Source organism: Colletotrichum abscissum (assembly GCF_030869225.1).
Source record: "Colletotrichum abscissum strain IMI 504890 chromosome Unknown Scaffold_13.1, whole genome shotgun sequence".
NCBI lineage: Eukaryota > Fungi > Ascomycota > Sordariomycetes > Glomerellales > Glomerellaceae > Colletotrichum > Colletotrichum abscissum.
The window spans coordinates 448,400-467,319 of NW_026850021.1; the positions used below are offsets into that span (position 1 = coordinate 448,400).

Consider the following 18,920-nt stretch of genomic DNA (forward strand, 5'->3'; position numbering starts at 1 on the left):
CAATCTTCATGTCGCTTGTGCCGTGAGTTACCTTATTCGGAAGCTTATTGGAGAGGGGCCCGAAAGAGGAAAAGATGAAGAGATGAGAATTGAAGAGGCAAACTGAGGGAGAAGAGAGAAAATGAAGATTTGCACATTAGTTAGCAACTGTGACTCTCGTGAGTGATCATCTGCTCCTTCCGTTGTGATTAAGATAAGGCAGGTACAAGGTACGAATACGGTACGTAGTACGTACGGTGCTTACCAAATCACCCACTGAGCTGAGGCCATCGCCGCGTTATTTTTGGTCGGTGGGTTGCTGCAATCCTCCCGAACCGACCTGCAGAGCCCCAGGAAGGGAAGAATGCATACAGGTGCAGCCCACCTATCCGTAGTTCAAAAGCGTGAGTGAGCACCCCGCCCGGAGCCTCGTCCGCGTCGGTCGCTTAGCTTCAGGGGCATCGCAGCCAGATGCGTCCCGAGACAGCCCAAAGAAGGGGGGGAGACCCCTGGTTGCACAGTGTCTCGCCTGTCGCTTGTCTTTTCTTCAGGTAAATTCGGCAGTGTCTCACCTCTGGCTGGCAAGGTCCTCCCTCACCCTTCACCTTGAACTCACTCACTCATCGGGGGCCCCCTCACTCAAGCACTCGTTACTCACTCGCTCGCTCATCTGACCTGAAATCCACACACTCACTCTCTCACTCATTAACCTCCACCATTCACTGTATTTTCCGTCCCTTCGCCTGATATTGGCACGAACACACACTTTCTCATCGGCACACCATCCACGTCCTCTTGCTTGACCTGTGCCCGTCTCACTGCGGCTCAAAGTCAAATGTATTTCAGGCCTGCCAGACGACCCGAGCGTAACAGTAGAGCCCAAGACAGGTAGGGCAGACAAGATCAACTGAACCGACGACTCTATATACCCTCCTCTTCGATGCCTCCCCCATGTCGGACCCTGTGGATCGCAGGCCGGAGCTGAAACGCTCTCACCACGCAAGGCCATTATCACCCCTAGGCCCATCTCAAAAAATGGTCCGAGAGGCACACTCTCCGGCCGAGTGGTCTCATACCTGCCCTCCGTAACTTTTCTCTACAGTCTTTACACCTACTGTCTGGCTCGAATACCGTAACTCTGCTGATCTGGTCTTGGCTTCGACCCAAATGCCTGGGAAACTATCTTCACTGTCTTTCCTAGGATGGACCTCGCCATAGACGACAACAAAGTTGTTGTCGTTGCCGCCCGTCTGACGCGTCCCAACTTCATGGCCCGTCGGTGAGAATGTCTAGTCTTTCCGGTCTACGAACTAGTCCTTTGTGAATCATCAGCGTTGCTTGAGTTTGTCCGCAATTGGGAAGAAAATGAGAAAATACTGGTGTATCCGTGCGATCACCTCGGCACATATACCCGCCCAATAACTCTCGGCGATGCTCATACTCAGTCCTCCAATATGGGGAGGGCGAGAACATCCTCCAGGCCTCCTCATCGGTCACCACTTCACTCAACGCACCAATCGCTCGCATCAATACAGACTAGTCCAGACTGAAAGATCTGCTGCCCTCATCCATGATCACGGCCCGGACATGGCACCACGACCACAAACATGTAACCAAACCGGCACCCATCATTACAACCCCCTGCCAAACACCCTTGAGAGAAGTGGCCAGTGACCAGTCATCATACACAAAATCTCCGTGCCCTGGTGTGCTCTCTCCACCGTCCGGCGCCTGCAACCACTTCAGCCGCGGCCATATTGGTTCATGGGCCGGCTATCCAAATCCAACCAATGCTCTGTCCCTCTTCCACCCCCGTCCAGCGGGACACTCTCCCGTAAATCTGGGGCTGCCGGCGGCTTCCAAGGCCGCAGAGACCAGAATGCGGCCACCAACGGGGGGTGCTCTCACAGTGAGAGGAAGAAAGTACATGGGTTCCTACGTCTGTCGCCCGTCACAGATTCTGATCCACTCCTCCACCCCTGGTTCATCAACCCCTGGCCCGGTGCGCGGCCACATCGCGGCCACTTCTTGTCTCCCACTCTGTCTGTCTCTCTCCTCTCTCCCCGGCCCCCTTCACTCTCAGTCTGCCTCGTCTCCTCCATGGGGCCTGGTCGAGATCAACAGGGGCTGTTTGGTGTTGGTGGTTGGATGGCCCTGCTGGTATAAGGTTGAGTGACCCGCCATTTCGTCTCCCCCCTTGAGACATTTCGATCGTTTCTTTTGTCGTCTTTTGGATCTCAGCATCTCTTCTTGATATCGACATTAGCAATGACGAGCTAGATCTCGCATTGGTCGACGGGTTATCTCCAAGTGCGAGCCACCGGTGGCGTACGAATCGATATCACAGCAATAATCCAACATCTTACCTCGAAACATCAACGTCTCTCACTCAATCTCTCTCAACTCATACAAACAACTCATCAAACGCCGCTCAGAACCGCTCTTCACCAACTCAACCAACAATGTACTCATAAATAAAAACATCTCGCATCAAATCCAGCCCCTACGGCAAACCGCTCCTGAACGCAAATATGCCGCCCCGGGCCACCGGCAACCTCCCCTACCTGGTTGACCGCTCCATCATCCCTTATGTCTCCAACTCAGCCTCTACCTCTGCCTCAGCAGCAGCAGCAGCGACAACAACCGTAGCAGCAAACACCACGATCCCGCCCTGGCTCATCCTCCCGAGACCCGACCCGAACGAGTGGAATGGCGCCTCCGTCGTGCCCGTGGCCGTCCTCTCGGCCGTTGTGGCCACCGCTTTTGTTGCTATGCGCTTCTACACCCGCGCCAGGATCCTGCGCTCCGTCAAGTGGGAAGACTGGACCATCCTTGCCTCTCTCATCTTTGCCATCGCCACCAGTGGAGGCATGATCACTCGTAAGTAGAACTTACTGTCAGTAGAGGAACGAAAACAGAACTAACACCCAACAGAACTCAACTTTGGCCTCGGCCAACATCTCTACTACTCCTACCCCTCCTTCGCCGCCTACATCGAAGCAGGCATATTCACAAATCTCTTCTACTCCGTCAGCCTCACCCTGACCAAGATCTCCATCCTCCTTCTCTACATCCGCATCCTCACCTACGACTCCATCCGTCTCCTCGGCAAGATCCTCCTCGGCGTCGTCGTCCTCTCCCACGCCTGGATCATCGCCAGCATCCTCACCACCTGCGTGCCACTCCACTCCGCCTGGGACTACGACCCTCTTAACCCGCCCGTCTACTGCCACCCCATCTCCGTCTTCTGGGGCAACGCCTGCCTTCACCTGGCCACCGACTTTCTCATCTTCCTCCTACCTCTGCCCGTCATCCACACCATGCGTCTCCCCCGCCGGCAGAAGACAGGGTTATACATCGTCTTCTGCCTCGCGTTTCTCGTCTGCGCAATCTCAATAGTTCGTCTCGTCCGTCTTTTCCACACAGACGAGACCCCCCTTCAAGTAATGGACGTAACCTGGTCCGCCGTCCGCATCGCAAACTTGACCTGCGTCGAGGTCCACGCTGCCATCGTAACAGCCTGCCTCACCACCCTCAAGCCTCTACTTTGCCGCCTCTTCCCCCGCTTCATGGCCTCTGCTACCGGCGGCAACACCACCGGGGGCGGTATCATGTACAGCTCCTACAGCGCCTACGCCGCGGCGGCGGCAGACGCTGCCCGCCGCGAGGAGTGGGAAAAGAACTTCTCCCACGGCGACCCGGAGATGCACTACCAGCGTCCCCTAACCATCGGCACCAAATCGAACCGCCCACGCGTGCAGAGGGACACCTTTGCCAGCCTAGACGACCTCAAGTTCTCCCCCTACGAAGAGGCGACAGAGCATGAGGAGCACATCGACGTGTTGACGGCGATGAAGCCGCTGGCGCGGAGCAGCGTTCGGGGCGACAGCCGAGGCAGCCGCGACGAGTTCCGGCTAGCGGAAGTCGATGCCGGCGCGCCGTTGCGGTGGCCGTCCACGCTCGTAAGGAAGTCGAGGCTTCAGCCGCCGCAGGGCGCAAAGACGCGCGGGTCGATGCTGCGGTACGCTCAGACCGTGCGGTCCATGCGCTTCAGCTCTGCGCCGATGCCCGAGAACCGGATCTAATGAATAACATGTATAACAAGGAAATGGCAAGGCGTTCATGGGGAGTGATGGGGAGGACATTTTGGCAGCGAATACTTTTATGATTCGCCAGCACAACCACAGCCGACCAAGCAACAGAAAACCACTGAGCTGTCCTGCAGTACCAGCTTCACATATTTCAAATGGCGTTGGAACGGCAAAAAGAAACATGCGTGGGAGGGTATCGTGTGTTGTATACCCATTCGGCACAGAGCGCGGCTGTTCATAGTACTACGAATAATGACATTTTCCCAAAGCCATCAATCCACTTCCTTGTTTTGTGACGCCTTTCTTCGCCCGCAATCCTATCATTGACTGACAATCTAGATTTTTCACTTTGAGGGATGTGTAAGTCAATCATGCATAGTCTTCCAAGACGGGCTGTATCTTGCTCACCTGCTGTTAAATCAAGCCCCCTTCCTCCACAGTCTCATTGGCATGACGACCTTTTCGTCTGCCTCATTTCATTATCCTTGCCGTCTGCTGGCACAGGATCTGAGCATTTTGGGTCTTCTAACAACCATTTGCTTAAGAGATGAGATCGGCCACGTTCATGGGCATCTCATCGATCTGGGTAGAGTAGTACACTATTATCGTAATTAGCATCTTAACGCTTGACAACTTGGAGACAAGTACTCACACTCAATGTCCCGCAGAATGCGCACATCCTCGCTAGTAACGAAGTTGATGGCAACACCCTTACGTCCAAAGCGACCACTGCGACCGATACGGTGGATGTAGTTCTCACGGTTACTCGGCAGGTCGTAGTTGATGACCAAACTGACCTGCTGCACGTCGATACCACGCGCCCACACATCGGTAGAGATGAGCACACGGCTGTTGCCCTGGCGGAAGTCCTGCATAATGCTGTCGCGCTCCTTTTGCGGCATGTCGCCGTGCATACTGCTGACGGTGAAGTTGGCCTCGCGCATCTTGTCCGTCAACCAGTCGACCTTTCTGCGGGTGTTGCAGAAAATAACGGCCTGGGTAATGGTCAGGGTGTCGTAAAGATCGCAAAGGGTATCAAACTTCCAGTCCTCCTTTTCGACGGCGATGAAGTACTGCTTCAATCCTTCGAGTGTCAACTCGTCACGCTTGACCAGGATACGAACGGGATCGGTCATAAACTTGGTCGTCATGTCGAGTACATCGTACGGGAGGGTAGCGCTGACGACGACGACCTGCGTCGCAGGGGGCAGGTATCGGTAGACGTCGTAGATCTGCTCGCGGAAACCGCGGTTGAGAAGCTCGTCGGCCTCGTCGAGAACGAGCATCTTGATGTGACGTGTACGGAGATGACGGCGACGGATCATATCGGCGACACGGCCAGGGGTGCCGGAGACGATGTGCTGGCCGTAGTCGAGCTTGCGGATATCCTCGCCCACGTTGGTGCCACCGATGCAGGCGTGGCACTGGACGTTCATGTAGTCGCCGAGAGCCATGACGACGGACTGAATCTGGGTCGCGAGTTCGCGCGTCGGAGAGAGGACGAGGGCCTGGGTCTCGCGCACCGCCGTGTCGATAACCTGGAGCATGCTGATCGAGAAGGTGGCCGTCTTACCCGTACCGGACTGAGCCTGGGCGATGGTGTCGCGACCCTTGCAGACCTGGACAATGGCGCGGGACTGCACGGCCGAGGGGGATTCGTAGCCATAAGCGTAGATGCCGCGGAGGAGGTTCTCTGAGGACGGGATGTCAGTAAGCGCCAGTTCCATGGCATCAAGTGCAGTGATAATACTGGGCAGCCTTACCCTTGAGGGACATGGACTCAAAGGTCGGGTGAACCGTCACTTCCTTGGAGGTCGAAAACTCCATCCTCTCCTCCGCCTTGCGATCGATTCCGCTTCCTTCCGCCATGATGATGGTTTAATTCGGTGGTGTGGCGGGTGATGGTGCTGCTTAGACAACGTGTCGCGATGATGTGTGTGTGGTGGTGGTGGATTTGCAGGCGGACGATGCAAGCAGATCGATGGAAATTTTAGAGGGGCGCGCTGAAGCTTCTACAGCGCGACTGCATGTCAGTGGCCACTGCCTGTATCTAGCGCTGGAAGGATGTCTTCCATCCACTGCAAAAGCCGGGACGGAAAATCACATCCGCCGACACTGTGAGAATCTTGTTGACCTTTTCACAGGGTATCAATTGTTCCACAGTGTGCTGAGTGCCCCGAGCAGCTTGCCATCGCAAAAAACCCAAAGCTAACGCGACCTTATTCGGTGGACCGCTCACCAGCAAACGTGCGTCCAGAAAGGCTGCGATATCGATTTTTCTAGAGCCTCGTCCTCTCAGCCTCTACCCTGACCCCGAAATCGGCTACAGTCTAGCCCAGCTCAGCCCCCTTCCCCCCTTGGATATTCATCGCGCGCGACGGCGGCGAACGACGACACAATGGGCGTAATCGAAGAGCAGCGCTACCTCCACGAGGACCTCGAGCGCCTCGAGCAGGGCATTGCAGACCGCATCAGCGAAGAACCAAAACACATCCGCGACCGCCTGAACCGCGACCACGAAATCGGCCAGCTCCTCGACCAGATCCAATCCCAGTCCGTCAAGCTCCTCGACATCTACCGCGACGTCGACGGCTCGCGCAGTCGCGAGATCCAGACCATCGGCACCGGCGACCCCTTTGACGAGTTCTACAGCCAGCTCAAGACGGCGCGCGAGCACCACGCTAAATACCCAAACGAACAGGCCGAGAACTCGGAGGTGCGATACCGCGTCAAGAAGCCCGACGACGGCGACGTCATGCCCTACATTGTCGACCGCCTGTTTACTGGCGAGGAAGGCTTCGGCCGCTTCTTTGACCTGCACACCGCCCACGAGGCCTATCTCAACCTTCCCAACGTGAAGCGCCTGTCGTACCTGCAGTACCTCGAGGTCTTTGACAACTTTACGCCCGGGTACGGCGGCCTGAAGCGCGGCGACAAGCTGACGGATCAGTATTTCAAATACGTCGGCGAGCTGGCGTCGTACCTCGAGTCCTTTATGCGTCGCACGCGGCCGCTCGAGAACCTCGACAAGGTGTTTCTGGGATTCGATGGCGACTTTGAGGCGGCGTGGGAAAAGGATGAGGTCCCGGGCTGGCAAAAGGAGACGAGTGGCGGCGGCGCGAATGGTACCGCACGGGAGACCAGTTCAGCAGACGCCATCTGGTGCGACGACTGCGAAAAGGAGTTCAAGAACGAAAACGTCTACAAGTCACACATGACGGGCAGGAAGCACATCAAGGCCGCCGAAGCGAGGAAAGCGCGCCGCGAGGAAGAAGGGGAGGAAGAAACTATCGGCAGCAGCACGAACAAGGTATCAGCAACGAGGCTGAAGGAACGGGCCATCGCGGAGCGCGAGTACCGCGTCAAACGCCTCGCGGCAGCAATGAGCACGGAGCGCGGCGACACGCGCGTGAACGTCGAGCGCAGACAGGGCATGACGGAGCGCGAGCGCCAGCAGGAACTGGAAAACATAATGAACCTGTCGTACTCGGCGCCCGGCAGCGGCGTAGCGCACCACAACGGCGGCGGCGCGGACGGCGAAGACGACGACGAGGACGGTGAGGACGGCGAGGAGAAGATTTACAACCCGCTCAAACTGCCGCTCGCGTGGGACGGCAAGCCGATTCCCTTTTGGCTGTACCGTCTGCACGGGCTGGGCGTCGAGTTCCCCTGCGAGATTTGCGGCAACTTTGTCTACATGGGCCGGCGGGCGTTTGACAAGCACTTTAATGAGGCGCGGCACGTTCACGGGTTGCGGTGTCTCGGTATTACGAACACCAGTCTGTTCCGTGACATCACGAGCATCGAGGAGGCGGTGAACCTGTGGGACAAGATCCAGCGGGAGGCCAAGAAGACCAAGGTCGACGAGGGGAGCGTGGTGCAGATGGAGGACGCCGAGGGAAATGTCATGCCTGAGAAGGTGTACTACGATTTGCAGAAGCAGGGTCTTTTATAAATATGGGGTCTCTGAAGAAGGAAGTAAAAGGGGCAAAGGAGATCAGATGGTCCGGCGTGGTGTACAAGTATTTCAAAGGACATGGAGACGCGTTGATGCCAAGACGCGCTACGGAGATTGTAAATTGTAGAAATCAAAAAGACTTACATCGAGGTTTACTTGGATGGGGGATAATCGTATTGCGGTGATGACAGTCATAGAAATGATATCCTTGAGGAACCTCGTGAACAACGATTCTTGATGGCGGCCTGAGCCTTGGTTTGGCAAACTCTTCGAGACAAGTGCGCAACAAACGTGGATACCCATCCAAATATCCCCAATATCAGCGGAACTAGAGACTTGCTTGCTAAAGACGGTTGCATTCATTGACTTGGAACTTGCACAATCTGCGTGTCATGGTATGCTAAACATCATCTTCAGACCTCACGCCAGAAGCTACCGTACAGGCAATACTATGCTTGCAGCGCTTGACCTATCCTCCCAAAACGGCCTTTGCGGACCTATCTACTGAGATAAAGATCAAGGATTGTGAAACAGATTTGATCAGCAGAGAATCACTGATGCAAGCGGAGGATGTGTGTATGGTTTCAAAGTGAGCCATCCTTGGAGGCCACTGTATATATGGGTTGTTAGTCTATGTGGTATGGCCCATTCTAAGGCATCTATCTCTTTGTACAGTACCGCCTGGGTGGTTTCTTTTCATCGCTCCGAAAACATTCGCTTTCCCCTAGTTGCCCCGTGTAACTTTTCTGTCTTCCCTTTGCGATCTTTTTTCCATGTTGACCGTGTGACCCAAATCCCTGAGTAATTCCGTTTAGGCGATATCCAAATGCCGTTGCTGAAAATGACAAAAAACCCCGCCTGTAGTATCCAGGTGCCCCAAATACACAAAGGAAATGGAGCTCAATGGCTTTCGCCGCTTTTCATCCTCATTAAGTTCTGTCCTGTAATTCTTCCCCTGGTGTGTATAATGCTGGTGTCCGTCTGCCGGTACACGAAAAAACAAAATCGTCGATTATCCCTTGTGGGGATGTCTGTCATGCGTCTCCAATAATCGTGAATGATCGTCGAGGGTCTTAGAATCTAGTCCTCGAAGAGACCAGACATCTCCTCGAGAAGCTGGTCGGCGGTAGGGCGCTCGGCGGCGTCCATGCGCATGATGCGGTTGATGAAGTGAGAAGCGGTGCGGAAGTCGAGAGGCTCAACCTTGCGGCCAACAGTCAGTGCCTTGGCAGCCATAGCCTTGCCGGGACGCGCCCGCTCAAGGTAGGTTTCGGGGATGGCACCGAAGCGTCGAGACTGTTGGCGGAGGACCTCAAAGATGTAGCTGCGGTCGTGATAGCGAGCATTGGTAGGGCGGAAGGGGTTGTAGTCGCCACCGTGGAGAAGAGCAATCATCATGGAGCCAAAGGCCCAGATATCGCTGGCAGTTCCCCAGGGAACCTCCATGAGCACTTCAGGGCTGGTCCAGATGGGAGCGCCGATGAGGAAACCCTTGGTGGCGACGTCAGAGTCAACGGAGTAGGAAGCCCCCAGGTCACCGATCTGAACGTCGGAGAATCGAAGATCGGGGTCGGCTTCAGAAGCCGAGGCGTAGTTGACGAGAATGTTGTCCGGCTTGATATCGGTGTGAACGTACCCATCCTTGTGGAGGGTGGAGAGGCCGCGAAGAACAGCGCGGGCTACGAAGCGAATCTCGCGGTTGGTCAAGGGCTTCTTGATGGTAGCGTTCAAAAGATGGTCGTCCATGTGCTGGAGCACAATCATCGGGGCATCTTGCTGGATCTCGTCGATAACGGGGCGGAGGAAAGGGTTGCCCTGGAACTTGCGGAGGACGTTGTGCTCGTTCTGGGCTCCGGAGATGCCCTGAACACCCTTGACGATGGACTTGTTGCCCATGGGGTTACTGTTGATGCCGTTAGTATAATGCTTCTCTCTGAACGATGCTTGATTATAGTAAGCTTACGTTGCGATCCAAACGCCCTCACGGATCTTCTTCTGGATGGTGTATCGGCTGGCATTGCCGAGCAGGATCTGGCCGATCTCGAGGGACGGGGTCCCGAAGGCGGAAGTGAGACCTCTGGGGATCATTGTGTTGTTGTGTGTGCGTGTGAGGATTGAGAGAATGAATCTCTGTCCAAAAGTTGCTGCGATGAGATAGTCTTCGGCGGGTTCACGTCGTCGAAGTTGACTTCTTTATGTGACAGCTTGCAGAGGCTGTCGAAGAAGAACCAGGTCGATAATGGTCATTAGGTGATATATGCCCGATCGAAGGTTGTGGAGAAAGCGTCTAGCACGAGATTCCAGTCATCAGGGTGGAATTCTTGTCTAGACAAAAGCCGGTTGAGGTGTCTGAGATGGGCGTAATCGATGGTCTCGAATCGATGTCGAAGTAGGTCGAGTTGGTTGTCGGAGTGAGAGTGACAGAATCGAGGCAAGCTGAGTCGGAGGAGCAACGCTTCTTTAACGGGCAGTCGGGCACTTTCAGGCGGTACCTTGGAATAAAAAGCCAAGACAACCACCTCAAGGGCAAGCCGCAGACCGCAGGGCAGGGGGCGTGGCGTGGCGTGGGAGGAAGTGGGTGGTGTGTGATGGAAGTGGTGGGGGCGTGTTGATGTGAGAAGACCGGGACCCCCACCACTCTGCATACACAGTACATAAAGGTGAGGTATCACCACCCCCCCACCCCCCTAAGAAGCAAGCTTATTAGCAGCAACTGGCACTTTTACTTCCGACTCTCTCACTGGTAACCTGTGTGCCTGTCACTGTCACACTGTTCCTCTCTCGTTCTCTCTCGTCTTTCTCGGTGTGTGTGTGTGTGTGTGGCACACGGATCACCCAAGTCCCTTCAGCGGTTTTCTCCCAAACCGTTCCAGTGAGTGGAAGGGAAGCAAAGACGAAAAGAGTCCAGACTTCTGATTGCAGCGGGATGTGCGAGCCGGACTTGGCAGCGAGCAGCAGGGGTGGCAAGGTACGTACTCATATTCGTGTTCACTATTCGAACACAGTATTTTAAGTAGAGATTCATCTCAGATGGTGTTTGACAAGACGAGACGAGGGACAGTCTCGCGGGAAATAGAAATGATACGTCTCTCTCTATAGTCTTGACTCTTGACTCCTCTCGCTCAGATCACACACAGACGGACGGACAGGTGGATGTGCCGGCTGGGCATCGAGGGCCTCGAGGGCTGGAAATAGGACTTTAGCAGCTGCCACCATCTCACCACGCTCACCTTACTTCGACTCTTACTATTCGTAACAAAGCTAGCTATGCGTGCCACGGGTCGAGCGCGGCGGCGGTGAGGCAAATGAGTTCGCTCCAACTCTTCCTAGTTTCAACTTTCAGTGAGCCAGGGGGGGCAGTCACCCGGGTCCAGAATAATCACGGCACCTCCACCCACCATTTCATGGAAGGAAAAAAAGATTTTTCTTAGTGCGACGGCACACTCACCTTATCCGCCTGCCGCCTGCTTCATCCACCCCCACGGGTCGTCTCCTCTCCTAGGGTAAACGTGCATGGTTGAGGGGGGCCGAACTGTGTACCTACTGAATGCTGGTGGAGGGTGGCCTATCGGTCTGTCGGTCTGTCGGTCTATCGCCATAGAACGTGCAGCGGCCGTGGACAGTAGACTGCGGTCTAGATCACTCCTGGTGCTAAGTCGTTCCCTCTCGGCGCGTCGACAGCTTCTAGATAGACAAAACGATGCCTAGTCCCAAGCTGTTCTGTGTGCCCAGCAATCGACAGAGACCAACAGAGACTGAGGGTAACCCAGGAGGGAAGGTCATCTGCGTGCGGCTTCTGGATCGCAGGTCTAGGACAGGGAATTTTGGCGTCTCGAATAGCGATGGTGACAAGTCCTTCTCCAGCCAGATCCAGTGTGCTCCATGATTGACCTTGGAACCCTTGGCCTAAGGTAGGGATCGGCAAGGATGGACCGTATTTGGAGGCGCTCCCAAATCCCATTATAGGGGTCCCCTCCTCCGGCCCAGGTACGCGCCCACACCCCTCTAGGTTGCGAGTGCTGACTGGCTTTCTTTGCAATCCACAAGGACACCCTCAGTGACCATCGGTGTGTCCAGGTGGTGAATTGGTTGGCTGGCATGTCGCTGCCACCGAAGGGCCGGATACATGTGTCTGCATCCGTTGCCTGCCTGCCCAGGTGGCCTGGTGGTATTTCAGCATGATAAGACGTCTTCGGCGCACGGGGAGCTTAGAGAGCATCCGGCCTCTATTGTCACGCAACTGCAGGTAATTGCCCGTTCGAAGGGTGGTGTGCTTGTCTGGTGCTTCCTTTGCTGCCGCGTCGTCTCTGAATCAATCGGGTTCGGCTATCAACTGCCACAATGGTGTGCTGCAGTGCTGTACACCAACTGCAGGCTGACTGCCTTAACGGTGCGAATAGGCGGGTGATCTGAAGTGTTCAGAGGGTGGGTTGTTGACTGATTAACTTCCAAAGTTAGAGATGAGGTGTGGGTAGCAAGCCGCACGCCGCACACCGCACGCCGTAACCCGTATTCCACTACCCAAGCCATCCCAGCGCCTCCAACGCCGTGGTCGGCAGGCCCAAAGCCGTAAAGCCGCAAGCGTTACGCCAGTCAGTTGAGGAAGCTGATGGCTCTCTGGCCGTACAGTCGATGGGCTTTTGCCAGGGAAACAAGCTGACGAGTGTTGTTTGGTGGCTGTTTGTTCGGCTCTCATAGCTTCGAAGCAGTGAGCCTGATGGCTTGGATGCTTCAATGCTTGGCTGCAGCTGTGGTCTACACTCGCGCATGCATTACTCACACAGAAGGCCTGCTCGCTCGCAGCAGCGGAGCACAAGGGGGAGGAAGCTTTTTCATGTCTCGGAAACTCGGTCAAGACTCTCGAAGGCACAGTCGAAAACGTGGGGTGCGAGGAATGGCACTGGTGATCCAGCATACTGTGTGACTGTGTATTACTGTTGCTCGCTCCCGAGTCGGAAATAGGCGAACGTGGCAGACCTCATCGGATCAGCGAGAGCAGAGGGACCAGCGTCAACCCACGCGTGCCACGGGCATTGTGTGCCAATCGAAGACGCCAATTGATGGGCATTCTGTGGATCTGTGACGGCGGATGCGGATTGAGCGGCGATTATGTCTCGAGTCGTAGGGCAGGAGGCGAACTGATGTGCGCTGGGAACGACTGAACAGGACACTCCGTACGTAGTTTGTCTCCGTACGGCTCTAGCGCCAGCTCCAGTGCTTCACTCCATGTATCTGGAAGCCTCCATCGGTGCCTTTTGGTTTTTTGTTGAAGCAGGGAATCTTTGCTCGGGCATCTGGGGTGCGTGGCTCCTTGACCTCTGGAGCTGCACAACTGCAGCCGACAGTCGCAGGTCGGTCAATCAACTGCTCGATTTCTCTTCTGTCGCACAGGCTGTGTCACTGCACTGATGCAGCTCTTGGGTATGGCCGAGTGTTGTGCGAGGTACTAATTGGCACAGCCAACGAGGTCCTGATGGCTACGTGAGTACCTGAAATCCACAGTATACGAATGTGGCTCGGTAATCAACGTAGGATGCGTCACTCTTCGTAATGGCAGGTGATCTATGCTCTTGTCAGCATCAGTGAGATCTCGTGCCCTCGATTCGTCTCGATTCCCATTTCATTTGTACACCTTGGCAATCTGAGAAGGCATTTGGTCTCTCGAGTGACACTTGGTAGCCAGGCGTGCCCAGGCAGAAGATTGGTGGTTCTGTGAGTAATAACAAGTAAATAGCGGTATGAAGGGGGTTTGCTCATGTTGAAACCGGTATCGTCAGGCACGCATCCGCTTGAGTAGTTCTGAGTGCATGCAGGTGGTTAATTAGACGGAAGCTTGGGAGCTTGGAGGTCCACGATTGCGGTTGCGGAGTGCAGCATTGGCTGAGTTCCGCGGTCGGTGTCGGTGCTGGTGTCGGTGTGTCGTGACCCCAAGCTGGCGGGAAGCTGGGGAAGCTCTGCGTAAGGCGGTAAGGTGGTAAGGTAAGGTACGAAGTACATCGTGGACAGCTTCACCCCCCGAGCTACACAGCTGACGAGGGTGGCATTTTTTTGCACATCACGGGACGAAATGTTGCGACACGGGAATCTAAAATTGAAAAACATGGGGGAATGTTGGGGCCCTTGGCGGGTGGAGGGTCCGGTAGCCGGGGGGGGACGAGGGACGAAGCCGGGCGACGATGCTTCAGCTGGGGGGAAGGCACGAACGGTACGAGACAACAGGTACCTCCCTTTGGAGGCAGGAGGGCAGGAGGCATCGTCAGGAACAGCAGGAACGGCAGGCACTCACTGGTACCTACTGGCGGCAGGAGGCAGGAGCAGAAAGTGCGAAAAAGTGCAGGTGCGAGGTGCAAGTGCAACCGCCAACCGCCAACCGGAAGGAACCACGAGGCGGAAGACTTGGGGTCAGCTTCCCCGGTGTCTTACCCCCTGCTCCCGTCACCGGCTGGCCCTTCACGCCTTCCCATGGAAGCCCAAGCCTCCCATCCTGGCATCCCCCGACAAGAAAAACATGACTGGGAAAAAAAAAAAAAAAAAAAGCAAGGTGAAGAAGGTGAGGTGAGGCCCCAAGGTGAGAGCAGGTGAGCAGCCACAGCCTTCCCCGTGTCCCAAACAGGACTAGCCTCTCCTCAACTCCCGACCGAACATTTCTATTTTCAATGCAGCCGTCAGCCATCCAATTTACACACAGATTTGATCCAGATTTCCAAAGTGAATCAATATTGGGTCCCACATTATTGTTCTAGGTAGGCCCCCTCAAATTTTTGACACTTTCGACACTTTCCGTGTACATTGCTTGTTTCCTCCGTGAGTCGTGACAACATCCCGTCCCCCGTGGCCAATCTCGATTCCCTTTCCATCTCTTGACTCACCTTCATCTCTCACTCCCTTCCATTCTGCGCCAACTTCCCTGCACCCTCGTGCTACAGTTTACGGTGCTTCACTGCAACTTTTAACCTGGAGTAACCTGTGGCTGCTGCCGCTACTGCTGCACTCCCACCACCCACGTCAATTCGTCTCACCGTGACCTGCGTTGCATTCTTAACCCCCCCGACCTGGCCTCGTGCTCTCACCTGACCAGATCCAATTTGTCGGTCCCTGGCCGAATGTCACCCTGACGCCAAAAAAATTCCGTCTCCCCCCCCAAACTTGGGATTCACTTTACTCAAACTCCGCGACCATCCCACGCTCCCACGCCCTCTCCCACGCTCTCAATCAACAGCCTGCAGTTACCCGAGTCTCCGACCCCTCGGCCGACATCGCTCTCTACGGTTAGCCTCCAAGAATTCAACCAACCTTGGAGCCGAATCCAGACCTGGAACGCAACTCGCCTCGCCTCGCCTCACACACCGCTCTCTCACCTGGCCGCTGCGGCGCCGTCCAGTATCATCGCCCCGCGGTGCATTGCCAGCAGCACCCGGAACCACCACAACTGACGCCAAAGTTCACCAACAATAGCACAGGCGTTCAAGCATCGCCCAAGCCTGGCCTGGCCTGGCCCGGCCTGTCACCCATACCTATCCTTCTCTCTCCCTCCAGTGTTCGCCCTGTGGTCCGACACCCATCTATCTGGACAAACTCAGTCACAGACCCAACCCCGACCGCCCCGACACACGCTCAAACCCGAGTCCACGTATGCGCCCATAAGCAAAAGACGAGTCTAGACTGCCCGGCGGCCAGCACAAGCACTGAGTCTCGAGTCTGCACCGCTCTCTCTCGTCCCTCCATCCCAAAACACGTCGCAGAACAACATGTCCTGACTTCGTCCACCGTCCCCTGCCGAGTCATGCCTGTCCAGTCCAAGCCCATCCCCGCCCTCTACACGGTGTACATCCTCCGTTCCACCGTACGCCACGCGTCTCTCTACATCGGCTCGACGCCCAACCCCCCGCGCCGTCTGAAGCAGCACAATGGCGAGGCCCGCGGCGGCGCTGTTCGCACTTCTCGTCTAAGCCTACGGCCCTGGGAGATGGTGGGGCTGGTATCCGGCTTCCCGGGCATGGTTGCTGCTCTAAAGTTTGAGTATGATCTCCGTCCCGTTCACGATCCACCTTGACCTTGAGGCTGTTTCCCTCTTACCATGCTTTCAAGCATGCTCTCAAGCAAGGTGCTCTGCTTCAGATGATGTTTCCCCGCTCCTCCTCCCCACCACCCCCCTAGCTTGCACATGCTCAGGTTCTCCTGCATGTCTAGATTTTGCATATTGCACCATTTCGATTTGATTTGATTTGATTTGATATCACATTCTGTATCAACATCAACCTTCTCAACCATACGCTGACAAAGGAACAACAGATGGGCGTTGACGAACCCACATTTGTCTCTGCATATACCCTCCACGTCTCGCATCACCGTCTCAAACGGAGTAAAGAAGAATGGACGTCCCCGCCGACCTCGTGCTAGCCTCTCCTCGATATTGTCCAATCTACAGCTCCTGCTAGGAGTACCGAGCTTCCGTCGGTGGCCGCTTACACTACACTTCTTTGCAAAGGATGTACACAAAGCATGGGTTTCCTCCTCTACCAAGTCAACCGAGCCTCTGCGAAACACCCTCAACATAGTCACCGACTTCGGCCCCGACCCCGCCGCATCTTCAGACGACGTCGCTTGGGGCATCCATGCCTTGCCTGTGGACTACACGCACATGAAGCCATACATTGAAAAAGCACAGTCCGTCATCGCCTTTGAAAGAGAGGGCAGCTGTGTAGTCTGCAAAGAGGCACTACCTCAAGGTCAGGGATTACACGCCGTGTGTCCAAACGAGTCCTGTGAGGCTGTTGGGCATCTTTCATGCTGGAGTCGTCATATGCTCCACCATGAAGAGGATCGAGAAGTGGTCGTCCCTATTCAGGGCCGTTGCCCACAATGTGGGGGCCACATTCAGTGGGTCGATATGATGAAAGAATTGTCACTACGGGAAAGGGGTGCGAAAGAAGTCGAGGCTCTTTTGAAAGTGAAGAAGAGGCGAACGAAGACTTGATAAGATCCACGTGGGTCTCTGTGTCAAACACGGATCTGCAAGATCCATCTGCGAGATAACATCTTTTCGGCCCACAAAGCCTGTTTCTCCCAAATGCTGCGAGTCAGCCTGGGTCTCTACGAACCAGACGGCCAGCGTCGAATTTTTCGCATTGTCGTCATACCAGTGTAGTTCTACATTTGCGGTAATATCGAACTGTTTTCACATCTCGGCTACTGTCGATTCGGAGTGTTGAGAGCGAGCATCGCTTGGGGCTCTGAGGGTTGGTCTAGAAGCGATTCTGCATGCAAATACGTTTGCCCAATTCTGCAAGCTCAATGGAAAGCTTGGATTGTTGTGCATCTCCGCAGGCTTGCCTTGACTCTTGCGTACGCTGCGTTCTGGCTAAAGTCTAACGTTCGGGAAACCCACCCCAACAGTGCTGGAACGCACCGTTGAGGTTGGTTCGGGAAAGTTGACCATCCAGACTACGCCCAACGCGATGCACATAGCCGGATGCAAATAGCTTCGGGCGGTGCATGAACGCGGATAATCCAGCATCGTTTCTCGGCATGTCTGGCTCGAGAAAAGGTCAGACACTGAGCTGGCGCGAGGCTGGTGACGGCCTGGGGATCTGCGACACCGGTAGACTCTGACGCCACCATCGAAGACAACGCGACCAGCTCCCGAGAGCTGTGGCCGCAACCATGGGCTTGATGGGCAACAAAGGGGTCGACTAGCTCAGAGTCCTGTTTTCCATGGCATGGCCTAAATTGCCAATCTGGCCCGAGAGCAACCACGCCGAGGCCCTAGTAGCTGTGATATTCTCGTTATCCGACTTGGCTCTGGCGGGATAGTAGTACATAGATGTCTGTACCATGAAATTGAATTCGGATTATGTCTTACCTATGAGCTCTTTGCGTGCTTCCGTATTGCATATAGATATGGTTTGATTGAATGTGATCTACAAGAAACCTGCTCAACCCGTAGCCAGATTGTATCTCAGTCTCACTGTTTGTGAAACCACATCGGTCTTGAACCACCATTACAGGTCGAATAACGAGATTGAATTGTCGTGTCCGAGGTCAGTCTTGTAAGTTGACTTTGATGTCTTCGTAATTTACAGACTTGGTCGATGCTGGATCTGCACTCCCGCGAAACCAGAACTGTGAATTACGCCAGGAATCGTGCTCACATCAGTAAGAGCCGTGAGCTACTTTGAGCTCTCCCTCATCAACTCCATGACTGGCTAGCAATCCTGTGAAGCTCTGTGCGAGGCCTCGCCATGCCAAAACCAAAGAGAATGTGCCATTATTGTCAGTATGTATGCTTGACTGCGTACGACGTGTTCTCATGGGATCGAGCGAGCGAGCTACAGGGCACGGTATTTCTGGTCTGACTAGAGAGAGAGAGAGAGAGAGAGAGAGAGAGAGAGAGAGAGAGAGAGAGAGAGAGAGACTGGGAACCCAGAGTCGAAAGTCCGACGATGCCCAAGTGGTTTCGTACTAAATCATTGCCGGACTACGATGCTCTAGTAATCATCTCTCCGAGTTGAACCGTGACACCATCTCATCGATAGAAAGAGATATGCACAAGAAATTTGCAATGACAATGGCTGATCTTGGTGATGTCCCCTGAATCTTTCTGCTTTTCAAGAGAAGAGCCCCTTGGACTCTAGAATAAGAGGTGGGAAATCTCCTGAGAAGCTGTTGGCCTCATAAAGCTCATCCCACTTTCCTAGACGTACACGGGTTGTTACACGTCCACCTTACGAAGTAGAAGATCACTGTCCTCGCAGCAAACTAGGCTCCATATGCCCGCTCCACCTCAGAGCTGTGAAGGAACCTCTTAAAGAAGAAGGGGTGTTGTCTACGTAGTCGGTAGACCTTAAAGCCATGTCTGGCAGGCATGTCTCCTAGACTTTGGAGAATTTGGG

General features: G+C 54.9%; 6 protein-coding genes across 6 annotated transcripts; 3 read left to right on the top strand and 3 right to left on the bottom strand.

Annotated features, from left to right (window-relative positions):
* Positions 1 to 2,510: 2,510 nt before the first annotated feature.
* On the top strand, positions 2,511 to 4,064 carry CABS01_06308 (uncharacterized protein; the record flags this gene model as incomplete). Its single annotated transcript, XM_060539674.1, has 2 exons — positions 2,511 to 2,859; positions 2,914 to 4,064. 2 exons carry the CDS (start codon positions 2,511 to 2,513, stop codon positions 4,062 to 4,064), a joined length of 1,500 nt encoding a protein of 499 aa, XP_060404211.1.
* Positions 4,065 to 4,610: 546 nt separating this feature from the next.
* Positions 4,611 to 5,939, bottom strand: CABS01_06309 (ATP-dependent RNA helicase FAL1; the record flags this gene model as incomplete). The annotated part of the gene is made up of 3 exons (XM_060539675.1): positions 4,611 to 4,669; positions 4,723 to 5,763; positions 5,834 to 5,939. The coding sequence occupies 3 exons, from the start codon at positions 5,937 to 5,939 to the stop codon at positions 4,611 to 4,613; spliced, it is 1,206 nt and encodes a 401-aa protein (XP_060404212.1).
* A 529-nt stretch (positions 5,940 to 6,468) lies between these two features.
* On the top strand, positions 6,469 to 8,025 carry CABS01_06310 (splicing factor 3a; the record flags this gene model as incomplete). Its single annotated transcript, XM_060539676.1, has 1 exon — positions 6,469 to 8,025. One exon carries the CDS (start codon positions 6,469 to 6,471, stop codon positions 8,023 to 8,025), a length of 1,557 nt encoding a protein of 518 aa, XP_060404213.1.
* Positions 8,026 to 9,108: 1,083 nt separating this feature from the next.
* On the bottom strand, positions 9,109 to 10,116 carry CABS01_06311 (serine/threonine protein kinase; the record flags this gene model as incomplete). Its single annotated transcript, XM_060539677.1, has 2 exons — positions 9,109 to 9,931; positions 9,992 to 10,116. 2 exons carry the CDS (start codon positions 10,114 to 10,116, stop codon positions 9,109 to 9,111), a joined length of 948 nt encoding a protein of 315 aa, XP_060404214.1.
* A 2,843-nt stretch (positions 10,117 to 12,959) lies between these two features.
* Positions 12,960 to 13,247, bottom strand: CABS01_06312 (uncharacterized protein; the record flags this gene model as incomplete). The annotated part of the gene is made up of 1 exon (XM_060539678.1): positions 12,960 to 13,247. A coding segment is annotated over one exon (288 nt), but the record flags the coding sequence as incomplete, so codon positions are not given.
* Positions 13,248 to 15,340: 2,093 nt separating this feature from the next.
* CABS01_06313 (GIY-YIG catalytic domain-containing protein) lies at positions 15,341 to 17,005 on the top strand (the record flags this gene model as incomplete). Its single annotated transcript, XM_060539679.1, has 2 exons — positions 15,341 to 16,047; positions 16,321 to 17,005. Coding segments are annotated over 2 exons (1,392 nt in total), but the record flags the coding sequence as incomplete, so codon positions are not given.
* Positions 17,006 to 18,920: the final 1,915 nt, after the last annotated feature.